The sequence below is a fragment of the Neofelis nebulosa genome, chromosome 5 (genome assembly GCF_028018385.1).
Source record: "Neofelis nebulosa isolate mNeoNeb1 chromosome 5, mNeoNeb1.pri, whole genome shotgun sequence".
Classification (NCBI taxonomy): Eukaryota; Metazoa; Chordata; class Mammalia; order Carnivora; family Felidae; genus Neofelis; species Neofelis nebulosa.
Window position 1 is genome coordinate 1,708,834 of NC_080786.1, and position 18,855 is coordinate 1,727,688.

Below are 18,855 nucleotides of genomic sequence, written 5' to 3' on the forward strand. Positions count from 1 at the left end.
CTTATATATCTATATATAAACATATAACCTCTTTACATATACTCTTATGCATATAAATAAATAGGTAAATATTTTGAAATAGAAATGTCTTAATGATTTCTCTTGGTATTTTGGGTAATTTACACTTTAGTGTTTTAATTATCTTCTCTTTGTTATAGGAATATATTATCATCCAAATGTTAGTTATCATATCCTATTACATGACATTGTCTATTATGCATTCTTATCTCTGGTAAAAAGTATACGACAATTCTGTGATTTCTTCCTTTTGTAACATATAGCTACCTTGAATTACTTGCAAAGGGGATTTTTTTTGTCTTGATTTTTGAATTATAGATTTCTGATATATGATACAATAGTGATTTCAGGTCTTATTTAACTTAAAATGGATTAACACGTGAAATGCATGGTGATAATATTTAACATTTTTGTGAATCTAAGCCATTCACTGGTTTATGATTAACTCTGCTTTTCCTGTTTTATTTTCCTTAGAGGAAAATTGAGATTGTAGTTTACCTGCAAAAGCTTACTTAATTTTGATGTCAATTAAACTGATAAGATCAGAGTGTCTTGTTGTTGTTGTTTTTAAGGAAACAGATTTCCTTTATGCCACATCACCTTCTCTGGTTTGCGGTCCCACCAGATACGAAAATGCTAGGCAGCTTTTGTGATCATAGGCATTAATCACTCGTACAGATTATATCATCCGTCTAAGCAGTGGCTCTTTTGATAAAAATGAGGGCGGGATCTTCATTCCTGCTTCCTTCCCCTCCTTGTCCTCTTTCTCATCCTCCTCCTTTTGGCAACTGCAGATTCATCCTGCACGTTTTTGTCTGTTGCTTTTGTTTGCTCATTGAGGTCCACTGCCTGTTTCTCTACCTAAGAAAAGAGCCACTGGTACTGCTTCCGAAACCGACGCCCTTCTTGGCTCTCAGTCCTTTGAAAATTTAACTTTAGATTTTCTGTTCTTGGCAGAGGCTTATTGATGTTTAGACTAGTTATAGAAAGTTTTCGTAAGAGTTTAAGAACCTTTGCATTAGAGAGGACATTGGTCGTATGGTTCAGCTTAGTGTTCAAGGGTAGCGGTCCCTTTCACAGTATTCCTGATAGGTGACTATTCAACATCTGATTAAAATAATGGATGCACATTGATTACAATTTGGAATAAAACCACCTACAATACCACTATATGTGAGCATAATCAATTGATATATTATGATGAACTTTCTTCTAATTACTTTCCAATAATTTACATATATATAAACTTACACACACACACACACACACACACACACACACACACACACATTTTCTTAGGAGGAGGACAGAATTGGCACCATTCGTGATGTCCTTTTGTATACCTTTTTTTTCTTACTAGTATTTTACGTGGAGCATTTTCTCATTATGCTAATTTATTAACTGAAAACTATTCATAGCTAAATAATATCTAGGTGGCTTTCAATATTTCCTGCCGTTATAAATAATTCCACTATGGTTTTTTTTTTTTTTCCAACGTTTTTTATTTATTTTTGGGACAGAGAGAGACAGAGCATGAACGGGGAAGGGGCAGAGAGAGAGGGAGACCCACAGAATTGGAAACAGGCTCCAGGCTCCGAGCCGTCAGCCCAGAGCCTGACGCGGGGCTCGAACTCACAGACCGCGAGATCGTGACCTGGCTGAAGTCGGACGCTTAACCGACTGCGCCACCCAGGTGCCCCAATTCCATTATGCTTTTATGGGTATCTTTCAGTACATCTCTTGCAATCATTTCCTTGGAATAAATTTCTCAAGTTTACTGAATCAGAAGATAGAGGGATTTCTCCTTTCAGTGTGGCACAGTGTCCTCCAGAAAGGTTATAAGCCAAATTCAGTTCTGAATAAATGAATTCTATTTTACATTGCATTAAATTCTGCCTCCTTGTAACTTAAGCAGGGAAGATTAATTATTTGTTAACATGATACTTTGAAATACTTGAAGGTTGGGTTGTCCCTGTCTCTCTCTGTAAGTATTCTGCTTTCTAGACTATACACTTTCTTTCTCATAAGTTTATATGGAATAATGAGGATTCAGTCTAAGCATTTCGTTTGCTACTTCTAGGCATATAATATACTGATAGGTATGTTTAGTTCCTATTAAAGGAATATGGTGGTGGAGGGGTATATGTATTCGTTGAATAAACCCATCACAGTCCACTGCGTTTAACAAATATTCTTTCAAGTAAGATTGCCAAGATAAAAATAAGGTGAATTTCTTTGGAATCCTTACTGAATCTACTTTTGAAGTTTTGGAGTTTAAGTTACTTCTCAGAGATACATGTCAAGATTAAAGAGATGTGTACTATTTTTAGCAAAGTATCCTATCCAGTTAATTAAAGCCAATAGGACCTGTGTTTAATCTTTAGTGTGTGTTAGTTTTTCTCTGTCCTTTGGCTCAGGGTGCCAACCTGTTTTACTCACATTGTAATCGTGTGGCCTTTAAGTCAAGGAGAATCAAACAAAGGGTCATGGGTTGCTCCATACCAGTATATTATTGCTATAGAAACCCATATTATGTGAGTGTCAGCATTACCTTTGTGCTTAGCTAATTAGATAAAAGGATAAAATGAATTCCTTTATGTATTATTTTTTTTTTATGATTTCCTCTAAATAGTCCTTTTCTGAATAACATTTATAACTTCATAATAGGGATTAAGGTAGGGGTGCTTGGGTGGCTCAGCCCGTTAAGGGTCGGTCCAACTTCGGCTTAGGTCGTGATCTCACAGTTCTTGAGTTCGAGTCCCACATTGGGCTCTGTGCTGACAGCTCAGAGCGTGGAGCCTGCTTCGAATTCTGTGTCTCCCTCTCTCTCTCTCTGCCCCTCCCCTGCTCATGTTCTGTCTCTTTCTCTCAAAAATAAAATAAACATTGGGGGCGCCTGGGTGGCTCAGTCGGTTAAGGGTCCGACTTCGGCTGAGGTCATGATCTCACGGTTCTTGAGTTCGAGTCCCACATTGGGCTCTGTGCTGACAGCTCAGAGCCTGGAGCTGGCTTCGGATTCTGGGTCTCCTTCTCTCTCTGCCCCTCTCCCACGAATGCTCTGCCTCTCTTTCTCTCAAAAATAAACAAACACAAAAATTAAATAAATAATAATAAACATTGAAAAAAAATTTTTTAAATAGGGGTTAAGGTAAATATGTTTTCTTTTGGGTTCATGGTTTAGAATATACTGATGGAACCTGGTTTTTTAAAATATTTGTATCTCTAGAGTACTTTAGGTAATAATTAAAAAAAAAAAAAAGTTTTCGTGTTCTCACATATATTCTCTTGTTTAAACCTCAAACCCCGTAGAATTCCGTGCTTTATTATCCCAATTTTACTGATGAGTAAACTTAGGTTTGGAGAAGTTAAGTTGCATAGTGTCATGCATCTGATAAGTAGGCAAAGCACAGAAAGCACTTTGCTGTACAGCCACCCACACTAATGTCACTGGGTAAATAATTCTTCTAGATCCTTTAGCTCTAAGATTATAATCTACAGGGATGGTCACTACCTTTCAGCATCCATAACTCGGTCATTTTAAAGCTCAACTAATATGATTCTCAGAAAAATAGAATATTTGGAAATAAGCAAACCTGAAATTTATTCTTTGTCAATAGAAATGCTTTTTAGTATTTTCTTGTTGAAATCACCCCGTACCAATTATTTTGGCTGTTATTCTTTTTAATATAGAGGTTGACTTAGATGATAATATAATTGTTATTGTTAATGATTAGTACCAGATTTTGAGGTTAGTCATTTGTTTTTGAGGCTTGTATGTAATCACTGAGACACATCATTGGCTAAATCTTTAGTTAGTTCTCAGAGTTCCGATGTTCTTTCTCACTCGCTCGTTCATTCAAGTGGACAGTATTTTCTCTCTAGTCTTTTCATCTAATATCAAAGATTCCTTTGAAATGGTTTTAACTTTTAATTCATATAATTAGATAATTACCACCATTTCAGATTCAGAAGTACTTATCATTTTGATATTTTATATTTGCTTAACTTCATTTATGTCTGACCTGAAGTTTTATTAAGAAGATCCAAATGTCGATTTTCCATGCTGATCATTCCCATTTTTCCCCTCATGCAAACAATTAAGTTTTTTTTCTTTTAAACAAATAAAGATCATGAGAATCGGTATATATTTAATAAAACAAATCTCACAGAATTGGATGTTTAATCTTGGAATTCAAATTTTTAACGGGTAAACCTCAATATCTTGCTATTGAACTTTATATGAAATCAAATAACTTTTCTGTTTGTGTGTTTTGTTTTGTTTTGTTGTGTTTGTTTTCTTCTCTTCGCTTAATGCCAAGGGAAGGTACTGAAGCAGCGTGTTTTAGCCCTTAATCTTAAAGATTATCTGGCACAATTCAGGTGAAGAGACTGAGCCTCCTGAGAGTAAAATGATGTATCCAAGATAAGACAGTTACTAGCCTCTGCTTGGCCAGAGGCTTTTTCTTGGATCATCTCTGGTCATCTCCTATCCAGCACTGTGTGTGATGCATATTTCTTTTTTTTTTTTTTTTTTAACGTTTTTTAATTTTTTTAATTTATTTTTGAGACAGAGACAGAGCATGAGCAGAGGAGGGGCAGAGAGAAGGGGAGACACAGAATCCGAAGCGGGCTCCAGGCTCTGAGCTGTCAGCACAGAGCCCGACGCGGGGCTCGAACTCACAAGCCATGAGATCATGACCGGGCGGAAGTCGGATGCTTAACCGACTGAGCCAGCCAGGCGCCCCGTGATGCATATTTCTTATTTTTATCCCATCTAGCAAGATACTGTTATTGACATTGGGAATTTAGTGATTGGCCTGTAGCCATCATTCCATGTTAAATTACAACAAAAACTGTATCACTGATGGATTTTTATTCATCATAAGAAGCACTGGTGCCATCTGTCTCAGCTTTAGTTGTAAGATGAGTAGGATTCAAGTAATTCAACAAGTTTAGTTTCATAGCATCTTACCTCTCGAATCCTGTTGCTTTGCTGTAACCACTGTTGTTTGATATGTGTCCTTCTGCTTCTTACTCCACGTTCGTTTATGTAGGTGCCCGGATTACATGTTATGTTCACCCACATTAAACACACTAGTTAGTAAACACTTTGCAACTTGACTTTTTTCACAAGACGTCCATCCTTGAGCATCAAGAATGGCAGCGATCACATCCTTTTAATAGCCATCTAGTATTCCACATGATTGGCGTACCATGATGTAATAAACTGTTTCTCTGCCAGGGTCATTCAGGTTGTCTGTAGCTTTATGGTGTCGCCAAGAATGCGGATCTCCGTGTACTTCCTGTATTTGCACATTCTGTTGCTGATCTGTGGAATCAATTCCTCTGAAGGTTCAATTAAAGGTTGTATTTTTAATTTTAATAAAGACATTATTTTACCTTTTCCAGCTTTGAATGTAACAGCCTTATTAATTATTGTCATTTTGATAGGTAAAAAATGGTGTTTATTTATTTTTTTTCTTTTTAATTTGCATTTTTCCATTCACCTATCCATCTGGCCAGCAGCTGGCAGATGTTTACGGAAAGCTTTTTAGCATGCTGCTACTCTTGTGATCTCCGGAAAACAGTCGGTGAACAAAAACAAAGACCCTGCTGCCTTCCTGGAGTTTTTATTCTATTGAGGTTCAGAATATTTACATCTATTAATGAAATTAGCATATCCTCTTCTGTGAATTACATGTTGTTATTTGCCCATTTTTTATTGGGCTTTTTTTCTTCTCATCCGTTTGTTATAATTTTTAAAATATTAGGCCTCTTAGTCTTTTGTTAAAAATCATAAATATTTCATCCGTATCTCCTCTGTCCATGGCATTTTTACATCAAAACTTAAAAAATTTTGGGGGCGCCTGGGTGGCTTAGTTGGTTAAACATCTGACTTTGGCTCAGGTCGTGATCTCGTGGTTTGTGAGTTCGAGCCCTGCGTCGGGCTCTGTGGTGACAGCTTAGAGCCTGGAGCCTGCTTTGGATTCTGTGTCTCATTTGCCCTCTGCCCCTCCCCCACTTGTGTTCTGTCTCTCTCAGTCTCTCAAAAATAAATAAATGTAAAAAAAAAAAAAATTGTAAAAAGTTTTTAAAAAAAACTTAAAAAACTTTTTGTTGTAGTAGGTAATATATGTGTTATTTTCTTTTTGACTTCCTAATTTCCTAACCTGAATAAAAAGGACTGTTATCCAGTCCCAAGGCTATGCAAATGTTTTATTCCAATTTATTCTAACACATTAATCAGGGGCGCCTGGGTGGCTCAGTCGGTTGAGCGTCCGACTTTGGCTCAGGTCATGATCTCATGGTTTGTGGGTTTGAACCCCATTGGGCTCAGACAGCTCAGAGCCTGGAGCCTGTGTTACATTCCATGTCTCCATCTCTGCCCCTCCCTGGCTTGCGTGTGCTCTCTCTCAAAAATAAATAGATAAACTTAAAAAAAAAAATTATTATTTTACACACTTAATTTTATCAGTATATCTTGAATTTATTTTTGTATACAATGACAATTTATCTATTTTAATTTATGTTCTTATGCATGGCCAATTAATGTCTGTGCATTTAAAGAAAACATTCTTTACTTCATTGAATGAGTGCTATTGCATATATTTCAGTTAGTTTCTATAGTTTCTTTTTTCCTGATCTATAGCTTTTATAGTGAGTGGTTCCTTAAACTTTTTATTAAGAAAAATTTTGAGCATATATAGCAAAGTTGACATGCAGCAAACGCCCATCACCTAGATTGAATAACTAGTGTTTGCCATATTTGACTCTATATAAACCTATTCCCACACATATTCTTTTTTTTTTAAATCTCAACCGTTGGAAACATTGTAGTGTCCAAGTTGTAGACGTTATGACATTCCAGCCATAAATATTAAATATGCTCTTCCTAAGACTTACAGGTATGCTACAGTTGTTATATGTATAATATCATTATCATATGCAAGGAGAAGATTCTATAATGTGTCTAGAACAGTCACCTTACCAATTTTTATACCCGTAACATTGATATAACTTGAAGAGTCTAGGCCAGTTGTCTTAGATTGTCTGGGTTTGTTCTAGATTTGTCTGATTTCTTTTTGATGTTATGTAACTTGTTTCTTCTCGCCATTTTAGTTTTTGTAAATTGTTAAATCATATACTCCCCTCCTTTTAAGCACTCCCATTCTGTATTCAGATTGCCTCAAGTATCCTAAGAATATTTTTTTATATCAAATATATAAGTTCTATGGGCCCAGGAAGAATTTTCAGTTTCTTCCTTCAAGGATGCCCTCGTTGTGATGAGATGCGGTGTCTTCACTAAATGATACCTGGGGGGCTTTCTGTTTCTAATTCTGTGATAGCATCTCGTTTCAGTAGAGCCTGTATCTTCCCTTTCTTCCTCTCCTTTATCCACAAGCTTCGAAGGGATCCCTCTCCTTTTTGAGTGTACTTACCTGGGAGTCCGGGGGGGAATCTTGGCTGAGGTCTGTTCTACCACCACCAGGACCCTCGTCCCCCATACAGTGTCCTCTGATTTTCCTCTCCAGGGAGGACTCTCAAGTCCAGTCCAAGGCTGGCCTTGGATGTTTGTTTTTCCCCATTTACTTGTAAATCAGAGTTTGAAGTGTTATTAGTCTTCTCTGAGCTGTATTATAAGTATGTGCTGTGGGTGGCTTCACTTGCCCTTCTTTCTGGTCTTTGGTTTTTGGAGTATGTAGTTGAATGTCTGATTTGAATTTGGGGAACTACCGTTTCCCACGGGATTCAAAATGTCTACTGCAGGTTTTAATATTTAGTAAGAAAATACCTTTTTTTCTTGATAATCCGTTATCTCGGCATTTTGTTGAATTTTAGGACACTATTTTATTGTTCTGTTATTTTGAGTTTATCGTTGATGTTGGGAGAGAGTGAGTGAAGGTACAAGCTGGGGAGGGGCAGAAAGAGAGAGAGAAAGAGAGTGAATGCAACAGGCTCCACACTGCCAGTGCAGAGCCCCATGCGGGCTTCAAGCCACAGACCATGTGACGCGATCGTGACCTTAGCCAAAATCAAGAGTGGTGCTTAACGGACTGAGCCAGCCAGGTGCCCCAGAGGGTGTTACTGTGTGAATAGTTTCTACTTGCGGCAGTAATCCTAATCACTTCTTTGTCATGTAGCAAAGTTTCGCGTATTTTGGGGTCTCTTTTTAAAGTCTCTAATTTGTTTATTTGACTAGTCGGCCTGTTCCTGCACTAAAACCTGCCATAATTAGCTTTGTAAATCTTGACAGGTGCTAGGGCAAGTGCTTCCTCCCCCGAATTCGTTTGTCATTCCTCATGCCTTTGTTGATTGGTGTGTTCGTGATTCTGTCCACATTGTTTCTTTAAATTGTGCATTCACATATGTTCTGTAGTCCGTACTAGACAGTTCTAATGTCCGTAATTCTAAAATTTATTATCTGTTACCTGTGACTCTTAGTTCATAATGGTTTGCCTTGTGATTTCATTGCTTGAAGTTCATTTCATTGATGAGAGTTCTTTGAGCCTAAACTGGCAATTGTAGAAGCTTTCCTCAGAGATTTATTCCTGCTCAAAACTGGGGCATCACCAATCAGGAACCCCCCCGCCCGCCCCCCCCCCCAGCCTCACCTAGGTCTTGTCTCCAGTCGAGAATTCAAGGTCACTCCTCACCTGTCGGCTAGGGATGCAAAGTCACATTGTGAAAGGAGCATTTGGGAATGCAAGGAATTGCTCAGCTGTTCTTGCAAACAATCGATTGCAGCTTGCCCTCTGACCACAATACTTCACATGCCTTTCAGGTACAAGATACACTCATGGACTTTTCTCAAAAGTTTCAACTGATTGATAGTGTCAGGTTCAAAGTACATGATCTTGTGGTCTCCATCAGGTCACATGGGAGGGTTCTTTGGTGTGGCTCCTCTCCATCCAGAGGCCTGTGAACTAAAAAGACGTCTTACTCGCCCCCAGACAGCATCAAAATCGGGTATCAGAACAGAGTATCCATAATGGACACTCCATTTGAGAAGGGAAGGGACAGGAAGTTCATAGTAGTCACTGACTTATGGCAGTTTTCAAATCCAACGGGAACCTGTCGTCAGGTTCCCTTCCTTCTGGGATTGTGTTTCTTTGAGGGTTTTATCCTCTCTCTGGGTGTGGTTCTCTAAACCAGTGTTTTCCTCTGTTCTTGGTCTGTGCGGAACTCTGGGCTGTGCCTCCTGAAATATTTCCTTCTTTTGCGTAAAAGTCTTGTGTTTTCGACCGAGTATCGTTTTCAGCCCTGCTTGAAAGAAGGCTCTTAGGTTAAACTGTCTCTGACTCTTGGTAGCACTCTTCAGAAGCACTGGTAATGCTCTCCTTGGATCACTCACTGTGAAAACTATGGGTCTTAGGGGCAACCTGGGTGGCTCAGTCGGGTGAGCGTCTGACTTCGGCTCGGGTCAAGATCTCACGGTTTGTGGGTTCGAGCCCCACGTCGGGCTTGCTGCTGTCAGTGCAGAGCCTGGAGCCCGTTTCAGATCCTCTGTCCCCCTCACTCTCTGCCCGTGCCCGGCCTGTGCTGTGTCTCTCTTTCTCTCTCAGATAAATCAGCCTTTAAAATAAATTTAAAAAATTAAAATTCTGGGGGCGCCTGGGTGGCGCAGTCGGTTAAGCGTCCGACTTCAGCCAGGTCACGATCTCGCGGTCCGTGAGTTCGAGCCCCGCGTCAGGCTCTGGGCTGATGGCTCGGAGCCTGGAGCCTGTTTCCGATTCTGTGTCTCCCTCTTTCTCTGCCCCTCCCCCGTTCATGCTCTGTTTCTCTCTGTCCCAAAAAAAATAAATAAAAAACGTTGAAAAAAAAAATTAAAAAAAAAAAAATTAAAATTCTGGTCTTCTATGAATTTTATTGGGGTTTAAGCCATATTCCCCCCCATGCTGCTTCTTTATTACTCATCTTTCTCTAAGGGCTAGTGTCTCGGTTGTAACATGGGAAGAACCTGCCCTTTCCCACTTCTGACACCTGCTCCCCTTGCTCCTGTCTCTGAAACACACTGCTTTACCCTTTGGCTCACTCACCTTTGTATCCAGCACCCAGCACTTCATCTTACTGGTAGTTGAGGACTAAGCAGAATGAGTTTTCTCTTTGTACTTCAACCTTTAAGTACTATTTGGGAATTTCTGAGAGGGCCTACCCTAGTCATTCTGGCTTACTAGAAACATGCTACCCCCTGAACGTCAGAACCCTCTGATCCCCCCTCTCTGCCCCCATCCAAGTAGGGGCATCACCTAGTTTACAGTGAGTTCTAGAGCAGGGATCAGCAAACTGTAGCCCACGGGCCACGCACGTCCAGCCGACTGGTTTCTGTTTTATGCCTGAGCTAGGAGCGCCTTTTTTTTTTTTTTTTTTTTTTTTACATTTTAAATGATTAAAAATATTCAAAAGAAGAATAAGATTGTGTGACATGTGAAAACTATATGAAATTTAAATTGTAGTGTCCATAAATAGAGCTTTATTGGAAGACGGCCCCATGCATTCATTTTACATATTGTCTGTGGCTGCTCTCCTACAGTGGCAGAGTTGAGTAATTGCAACAGAAACCATATGGCTCACAAAGTCTAAGATACTTACTGTCTGGCCCATTCCAGAAAAAATGTAGTGACCTCTGTTTTAGCATGGGTAGACATCTGAGCAGAGCCGTTCTGTTGTTTTGGCCTATCAGTATGTTCCGGTGTGATTGTTGACCCAGTTACATCTGAAAGAGCTCAGTCAGGTTGGAGGCCAACATTGCCCTCCAGCCCCTGCTCGTGCTCCTGCTTGCAGACTCACTTTACCTCCTCTTGGTGTAGAGACTCGCTGTCCTTCCCTGCAGTAATATTTGACATTAGAACCCATCACCCGTTCTGACTCTCTGCCTATGGTATTCATTCTCCTTGCTGGTGCTAAAAATGTCCGATAGCATTTGTTTAGGTGAACTTTAAAGCTGCATCAGAAAATGGAATAGTGATCGTGAGGTGAAACAGTTTGTTCCACAGAGTTTTCCCCTATGCAGAGATCCTTTTCTGTTTTGTTGGCCACCCAGTCAAAACCAAGGGGAAGGGAAGCATTAGGCGGACTAGGATTGTAAAAAGGTTTACTTATAATACATGCAAGAGATAAGCAAGGACCAGATCCACACGTCCTCTGTCCTGGCACAATTCACGGACCCAGTCCGCTCCCAGTGGCAGTAGCTCTGCTTATACAAAGTGAGTTTCAAAGGTAAGAGTGAGATAGGTTGGGGTCAGCTGTTCAGAACTGTGCGCATGCTTGAGAAATTCTCTAATGCCCGTGTCCAGGTCTAGAGACCTAATCGTCACATCTCAGCTGGTCATCAGGCCACATTCGGTGATATCTGTAGCCTTTCGCGTCTGCAGCTTCTGTGGGACTTTCAAAGCCATTTAATTTCGGCTCCGCCCACCCTCCCCACTAGGTTATTTGGCCCTACTCCTAAGACGTAACTCACTGCGTAATAAAAGGCTTTACGATCTGAGTGAATCGTGACTTGTTTAAAGTTAGACTTTTCCTATGTACGTCCTCAGTCCCTGGCATGTTTTTCTGGGCTCATTTGGGATTTGTTCAGATGCTCTGCATCTTCAAGATTCCCTTGAAGGTTTTTAATACTGTGTTGTAGCTGGTGGGTTGATGTGTTGGAGTTTACATTCTATTCTACATACGATACCTTTCGTAAACTGCGTGCACGCTGTAGGCAGTCTTCATACTGCTCTCCCCCTCCGTCTTCCAGTCCTCTGTAGGATTCTGTCTTCCACACTTGAGCACACCAAAGTTGTCAACTGGCTCTGCTCTGGGACGTCTGCACAGGCCTCCTCTGCCAGTTGAGAGGTATACTTTCCAGGAGTCAATTACTGTTCTCAAACTTGCCTAATGCTTCCTCTTGTTACTATAACAAAGTATTTTGCGGGAAGTGGCATATAAGTGAACGACCCATATTGAATGAAAGAGGAAAGAAAACTGTTTTTATAAAAACTGTGTTGAATATTTAGGAACTACTCGATAAGGACAAGTCCCTAAAGAAATTTGTTTCAGTGGGCTAGGCTGGGCAAGACAACTGTGAAAGATTGGGACGAAATAATAAAAATCCAGGCTTCTGCTTTCCTCTCAGGGACCCATTGTTAAACACAATGAAACTCAGGGGCGCCTGGCTGCCTCAGTTGGAAGAGAGAGAGTGACTCTTGATTGTGGGGTCGTGGGTTCAAACCCCACACTGGGTGTAGAGATGACTTAAAAAAAAAAAAAACTTACAAAAAATTGAAGCCCATATGAAGAGATTGATTTGGTAAATGTTATGAGATGTTAAGATAGTATGATTAGGTAGCTTATTTTTTGTTTCTTTGCTTCAACTGCTTTTCAGTTAATCTGTTAGTTGCTAGGACTGATCATGGGCACGGGGTTGAGAGTTTTATTGTTACTTGATTTTTTTATAATATCTAGGGAATAACTAATTTACTTACTCTTATAGCTGAATTTTCTATAGCAAGTATGCGTTCATGCCTCTCTTAATTTGTTAAATTGTCATTGCTTTCAGTTTGCAGTTTTATATTGCCTTGCAGCTTTGTTACGCTGTCCTGTGGTCCACCTCTTAGTCCCTTTAAAACTCACACACAACAAGATATAGCGTCAAAGGGTTTTGTTTGTTTTGTTAAAGATGAGGAGCTTCTTACCTGCCCTGGGAAATCCTGAGTGGTTTTTTTTTTTTTAATTAGGACAATGTTCATTTTTTATAAAATTTTTTTAACGTATGTTTATTTTTGAGAGAGAGAGAGGGAGAGAGAGAGAGAGAAACAGAGCGTGAGCAGGGGAGGGCAGAGAGAGAGGGAGACACAGAATCGAAAGCGGGCTCCAGGCTCTGAGCTGTCAGCACAGAGCACGGCGTGGGGCTGGAACCCGCGAACTGCGAGATTATGACCTGAGCTGAAGTTGGGCTCAGCCGACTGAGCCACCCCGCCACCCGAAGGACAATGTTAATTTTTTTTTTTTTAATTTTTTTTCTTCCCAACGGTTTTTATTTATTTTTGGGACAGAGAGAGACAGACAGAACATGAACGGGGGAGGGGCAGAGAGAGGGAGACACAGAATCGGAAACAGGCTCCAGGCTCCGAGCCATCGGCCCAGAGCCTGACGCGGGGCTCGAACTCACGGACCGCGAGATCGTGACCTGGCTGAAGTCGGACGCTTAACCGACTGCGCCACCCAGGCGCCCCGACAATGTTAATTTTTTAAATCCAGTTTTGAAGTATTAATATTTCTCTCGGTAGATGATAAACTTAATTTGGGAGATATTATTATTTAATTTTTTAATTGGATAGATTTTTTAAGTTAATTGTCTCTTAGGATGTACATTTGGTGTGGTTGAAATCGATTTGAATGTGTCGAATTATCACCATGAAGAAATAAATATATAGAGTTAGAAACTAAGTACTGCCTCCATCGATCAGGGTTCAGTCCAGAGACGAAACCCACAACCGGTATTTTTACAGAGAGAATTTAATATAAAGAATTGTTGAATGGACCTGGTGAATTAAAAATGAAAAAACAGGACACTAAAGCATCGTGGAGGTAGTAATTACAGTCAAGAGCTCCTATTCCTAAGCAGGGAAAACGAAAACGAGGTGACGATTGTTAAAACGTGGAGGTGGGGCCCTGCAGAGCTGCTGCTCACACCTCTGTGAGGAGCTACTCTGCGACGGACGGGCGCCCGCCGTGGGCCTGGTCAGGGTTAGAACAACTGCTAACGGGGGCCAGGTGCTGCTACTGGAACGAGCGCCCTGTCAGAGCTGTTAGGGTTTTACTGAGACAAGCAGGAAGCCAGAAGGAGCAGCTCCCTTCCTTCACTTTCCGGTCTCTCCGGTGCCCCTCCTGGTTCTCCTTCCATTCTCCCCGCCCCCCCGTTGGCAGAGTTTGACAGGAAACCCTCAGAATTGGCAGAAAGGTGGTTTGCCCGATCCTAGGCCCAGCATCCCGGAATGTGAAGGAGTACGGCCGGAGCTGGAGGACGGTGGTTCAGTTACTGGCTCTTGAACAGCTCCTACCTATTAAGTTCACTTTTTTATTGTCTGTGTGCAGCCAGGGGAGATCTGTTTGCCTGTTGAAATTTAATTTCAAGAACCTCGTTTCCTTCACATTTGCTTTCCTAGGCTCTGCTGCGTACGTGGACCCTCTGCCTCATTTATTTGCCATCATTTATTGATATTCGGTGTCATTAAAATTGCTGTCTACCTTCTTAAATGATTGTCTTTTCACCTGTATTTCTTGTGTACTTGCTGTTGCATTGAATAAGGATGGGAGGGCTCTGTTCTTATAATGTGCATTCTACGACTAGCCTGCCCTCTTACTTTATTTTATTTTATTTTTTTAAATTGTTCTTTAACGTTTATTTTTGAGAAAGAGAGAGACAGAGCATGAACAGGGGAGGGACAGAGAGAGAGAGGGAGAGACAGCATCTGAAATAGGCTCCAGGTTCTGAGCCGTCAGCCCAGAGCCCGATGCGGGGCTCGAACTCACAGGCCGCGAGATCATGACCTGAGCTGAAGTCCGATGCTTAACCGACTGAGCCATCCAGACGCCCCTGCCCTCTTACTTTATAAGGAATTAGTCAACTACTGCGAGGTACCTTGACTTTTCTGAAAGATGTTGAATTTATTTTAATGCTGTCTTACAAAATGGAACTTCTCTCAAAATTATGCCTTTTTGATATCAAAAGAGTTGTATTTTCCATATTTTCCTTGGTGCCAGAATGCATAAAAATAAACTTTAGGCGCTTCTAGGTGGCTGAGTCAGTTGAGTGTCCGACTTTTGATTTTGGCTCAGGTCCGTGATCTCATGGATCGTGAGTTTGAGCCCTACATCAGGCCCTGAGCTGACAGCACGGAGCCTGCTTGGGATTCTCTCCCTCCCTCTCTCTCCGCCCCTCCCCTGCTCCCTTGTGCTTGCACGTGCTCGCTCGCTCTCTCTCTCTCAAAAAACAAATGAACTAAAGAAATAAATCCATCTCCTTTTAATTAGCAGGTGCTTCTAAGGAAGGGGGTGCTGGAGCAGTGGATGAAGATGATTTTATAAAAGCTTTCACCGATGTCCCTTCTGTTCAGGTAAGGGCGCCAGTGAAGAAGCACTTCCTGTGATTACTGCTCATACACCTGTCCATAGAGTTATTTTGGTCTCTTTCTCAAAGTTCTTTTTCCCCTTGAATTACTGTAAGTGAAACACTGGGCTTATTATTACCAAGCTGTTATTTGCTTGGTGCGATTAGAGTTTCAAGTGATTTTTCACCGAGGCTAAAGTTGAGTCATTACCTTGAGCAGTGTTCGACTACATCCGCTTTTCTCAAAGCTGTTTGTGATACGTTGTTCTTTCTTTTGACTCGTTTCGGTTTGTTTTTACACTCTTACCTTTTTGTCCACTTCATCTCTGTCTCCTTCACGGGCATTCCATTCTCTACCTGGCTGTTGAATATGGGGATTCCTTAGGGGTCAGTGGTGGGCCCTCTCCTTTCCACTTTCTTACTGAGTCACTTCTTCACACCCATGGCTTCAGCTCCCGCACAGGTTTTTATCTCTCTTGAGCGCCAGAATAAGTTCTCCGCTGATGTTTACCTGGCATGTCCTTCTCGAGGTCTCAGAGGCGTCTCAGACCCAGCCTGTCCGAAACGGGACTCACGGTCGACCCCTGACAGGTCTACGCTTCCAGTGTTGTGTATGTGGACACCATCAGTCCAGTTTGCAAAAGTCAGAAATCGAGGAATCCTACTGCGTCGGATTTCTCACTTAGTAGTATTCAGAGTTCTTTTGCTTGTATCGTCTCCTGAGAGAATGTTTGAAAAGTCGTGTACCCTCTCACGGAAATAAATGTTTGAGTTGACCCTGTTTCCCTTGTTGGGGAGTTGAGGAAGTCTGACATTGTACTCCAGGATAATGCATCGTATCATAGTAAGATTAAGAGCGGCTGGGGGGCCTGCCTTTACTCTGAAATTGGGCAGAAGGACTATTGGGAGGCAAGAAAGCGCTGCTCAGAATCCTCCAACAGTCATTCTCTAACAGAATGTTACCTGGACTCCCTCCTACCTCACCTTGTCTCGTGCCCTGCTCCCCTCTGTACTCTTGTTTTTGGGGGCTTTTGTTTCAAGCAAAAGGGGAAAGTAATGGCTACTGAAAAAGAAAGACTCTCTTGAGGAAGGTGCTTGTTCGATACTATACTCCAGAGCAATGCATCGTATCACAGTGATACTCAATATCACCAGGACGCCTTTTCTTTCCATCTCTCGCTTCTGGATTCCTCCGTTTTGTCTTCGCTCGTGGTCAGCAACATGGCTGCACTGCCCTCTGCCTCTTTTCTGGTTGATGCCGTAAAATTTGTGAGAGTCCTTCTGACTGAACCGATTTAGATCGCATGCGCACACCGAACCCTTGTGATGTGGAAAAATAATGTGCACCTGTTGACTTCTGGTTGGGTCATTGGCTGTTCCCCTGGCCCCCTTTGCACTTTTTACTCCTGTACTTAGGCCTTCTTTTACTGTCCTTCTATCGCAGAGCCTTTGCATGTTCTTTTCATTCTAGGGAAGGCTAATCTCCCTACTTGGCCTGAGGATGCTCACCTCACCCTTTAGCTCTCTGTTCACACTTGACTCTTTTAACTAGTTCAAGCCTCCCGTTCTGTATGAATAGACACATGGAACTGTAATTCTGTTTGGCAGTACTTTTCTATTTGCAATTTTATATAATTTGATAAATTTCTTTTTTCTCTTTGTAGTTAGATTCTAAGCTCTATAAGGCAAAGACCTGTTGTTTGCTCACCATAGTCTCCTTCATGCCTAGCGAAGCGCATCCCTGTTATGTCAATATTTAAGTGAATGAGAGGATAACGGTGTTTGGCAAATGGTTGGCTCCTGAGGAGACGAAGCCTGTAGCTCTCCTGGTTACCGTGTGGGGGAGCTAACCTAAACCGTGTCCTTCTGCAGTGGTGAATCATGATAAGGATATGAACGCAGTAGATACATACCTGAAGTCGTTTTGGGGAATTGGGCTTTTATTACTTCTTAGGATATTTGCATCTTGTTTTTAAAAACAAACCATTTTAAGAATATATCTGAAGTTACTCATGAGCAGAGAAATAGCATAAGGGTAACAGATAAGGAAGACAAAGGATTTTACTTTATTGTCTATAATGTATTTCCATCTTCCACTAAAAATGGTACTAGAAGGTGGCTAACAGACACATGAAAAGATGCTCAACATCACTCATCATCAGGGAAATACAAACCAAAACCCCAATGAGATACCACCTCACACCTGTCAGAATGGCTATCGTTAATGACACAGGAGACAACAGATGTTGGCAAGGATGCGGAGAAAGAGGCTCTCTTTTGCACTGCTGGTGGGAATGCAAACAAGTGCAGTCACTCTGGAAAACAGTATGGAGGTTCCTCAAAAAACTAAAAATAGAACTCCCCTATGACCCAGCAATTGCACTACTAGGCATTTGTCCAAGGGATCCAGGTGTGCTGTTTCGAAGGGACACATGCACCCCCATGTTTATAGCAGCACTATCCACAATAGCCAAAGTATGGAAAGAGCCCACATGTCCATCGATGGATGAATGGATAAAGAAGATGTGGTATATATATACAATGGAGTGTTACTCGGCAATCAAAAAGAATGAAATCTTGCCATTTGCAACTACGTGGATGGTTCGAACTAGAGGGTGTTATGCTAAGCGAAATTAGAGAAAGACAAATATCGTGTGACTTCACCCATGTGGAATTTAAGATACAAAAGAGATGAACATAAGGGAAGGGAAGCAAAAATAATATAAAAACAAGGACAAAACATAAGAGACTCTTAAGTACAGAGAACAAACAGGGTTGCCGGAGGAGTTGGGGTGGGGGGTGGGCTACATGGGTAAGGGGCACTAAGGAAGACACTTGTTGGGATGAGCACTGGGTGTTATACACAGGGGATGAATCACTGGAATCTATTCCTGAAATCATTATTCCACTATATAACTAACCTGGATGTAAATTAAAATAAATAAGATGGGAGCAGTAACACTGCCGCTAAGTACTGCCATACAAAATAAATTACATAGCGTTTTATTTAAAAATAAAATGTACTAGAGTGAGAATCAACCTTATTACTTGAAAGATTACTGTAAATGTCGGGGCACAGTTTTGATTTTGCTTCATGGCAAGAAATATTAACGGTATACTTTTGTATCTTTAAGATCTATTCTAGCCGAGAACTTGAAGAAACATTAAATAAAATCAGGGAAATATTGTCAGATGACAAACATGACTGGGATCAGCGTGCCAATGCAGTAAGTTTTATTTTTTGTTTTCTGACCCCTTTCCTCTTTTTTTCACTGTTCCGAAGACATGGACATTGGGCAATATTACTACATAGTATTTGCTTATGAAAGAGTTTGCTAGCTAACATTTCTTTCTGGAAAATACTTTGAGGTGATCGGAATTCGCTTAGGTAGGGTTAGTTTTCATTGTTCGTGCTGATCAGTGCATTGGAGCCTGGCTCACACGTTTGTTTGTCTCCCTCCATGTGCCACCTCTTGTCTGACCAGGAAAATGTGAGCTTCACTGATGTCCCAGGGCAGTGGCTCTGTGGGCTGTGGCGAACGTAGTTGTTCCTCAGCAGTGTCCTCAGCTCGTAGAAGGGCTTCCAGTAAAGCAGGTCGCTTTGCCTGCATGCTCGATAGTCACATAGTATTGGCAGAAGTCGATGACAGTATGTGTGTCTGGCTTGCTTTCTTTCCTCCTATACATCTCTCTGAGTACAATAAATATTTTTCACCCATGATTTGAAAAGAAAAAAGTCTCAT

The 18,855-nt window shown here is 41.2% G+C and overlaps 1 protein-coding gene and 1 long non-coding RNA gene across 53 annotated transcripts in view; one reads left to right on the forward strand and one right to left on the reverse strand.

Moving 5' to 3' along the window:
• Nucleotides 1-5,212, reverse strand: part of LOC131511549 (uncharacterized) — an 81,075-nt gene extending 75,863 nt beyond the window's left edge. For all 3 annotated transcript variants that reach the window (XR_009261574.1, XR_009261572.1, XR_009261573.1), the window contains exon 1: nucleotides 4,991-5,212. This is a non-coding gene — a long non-coding RNA (uncharacterized LOC131511549). The remainder of the gene's footprint in view (nucleotides 1-4,990) is intronic.
• CLASP2 (cytoplasmic linker associated protein 2) overlaps nucleotides 1-18,855 on the forward strand; it is a 183,918-nt gene that overhangs the window by 59,136 nt on the left and 105,927 nt on the right. For 25 of the 50 annotated variants that reach the window (XM_058729221.1, XM_058729225.1, XM_058729223.1 and 22 more), the window contains 2 exons: nucleotides 15,037-15,119; nucleotides 18,247-18,339. In XM_058729221.1, the coding sequence (XP_058585204.1) occupies nucleotides 15,037-15,119; nucleotides 18,247-18,339 (176 nt within the window). The remainder of the gene's footprint in view (nucleotides 1-15,036; nucleotides 15,120-18,246; nucleotides 18,340-18,855) is intronic. The other 25 variants (XM_058729222.1, XM_058729228.1, XM_058729232.1 and 22 more) reach the window with 1 other exon arrangement.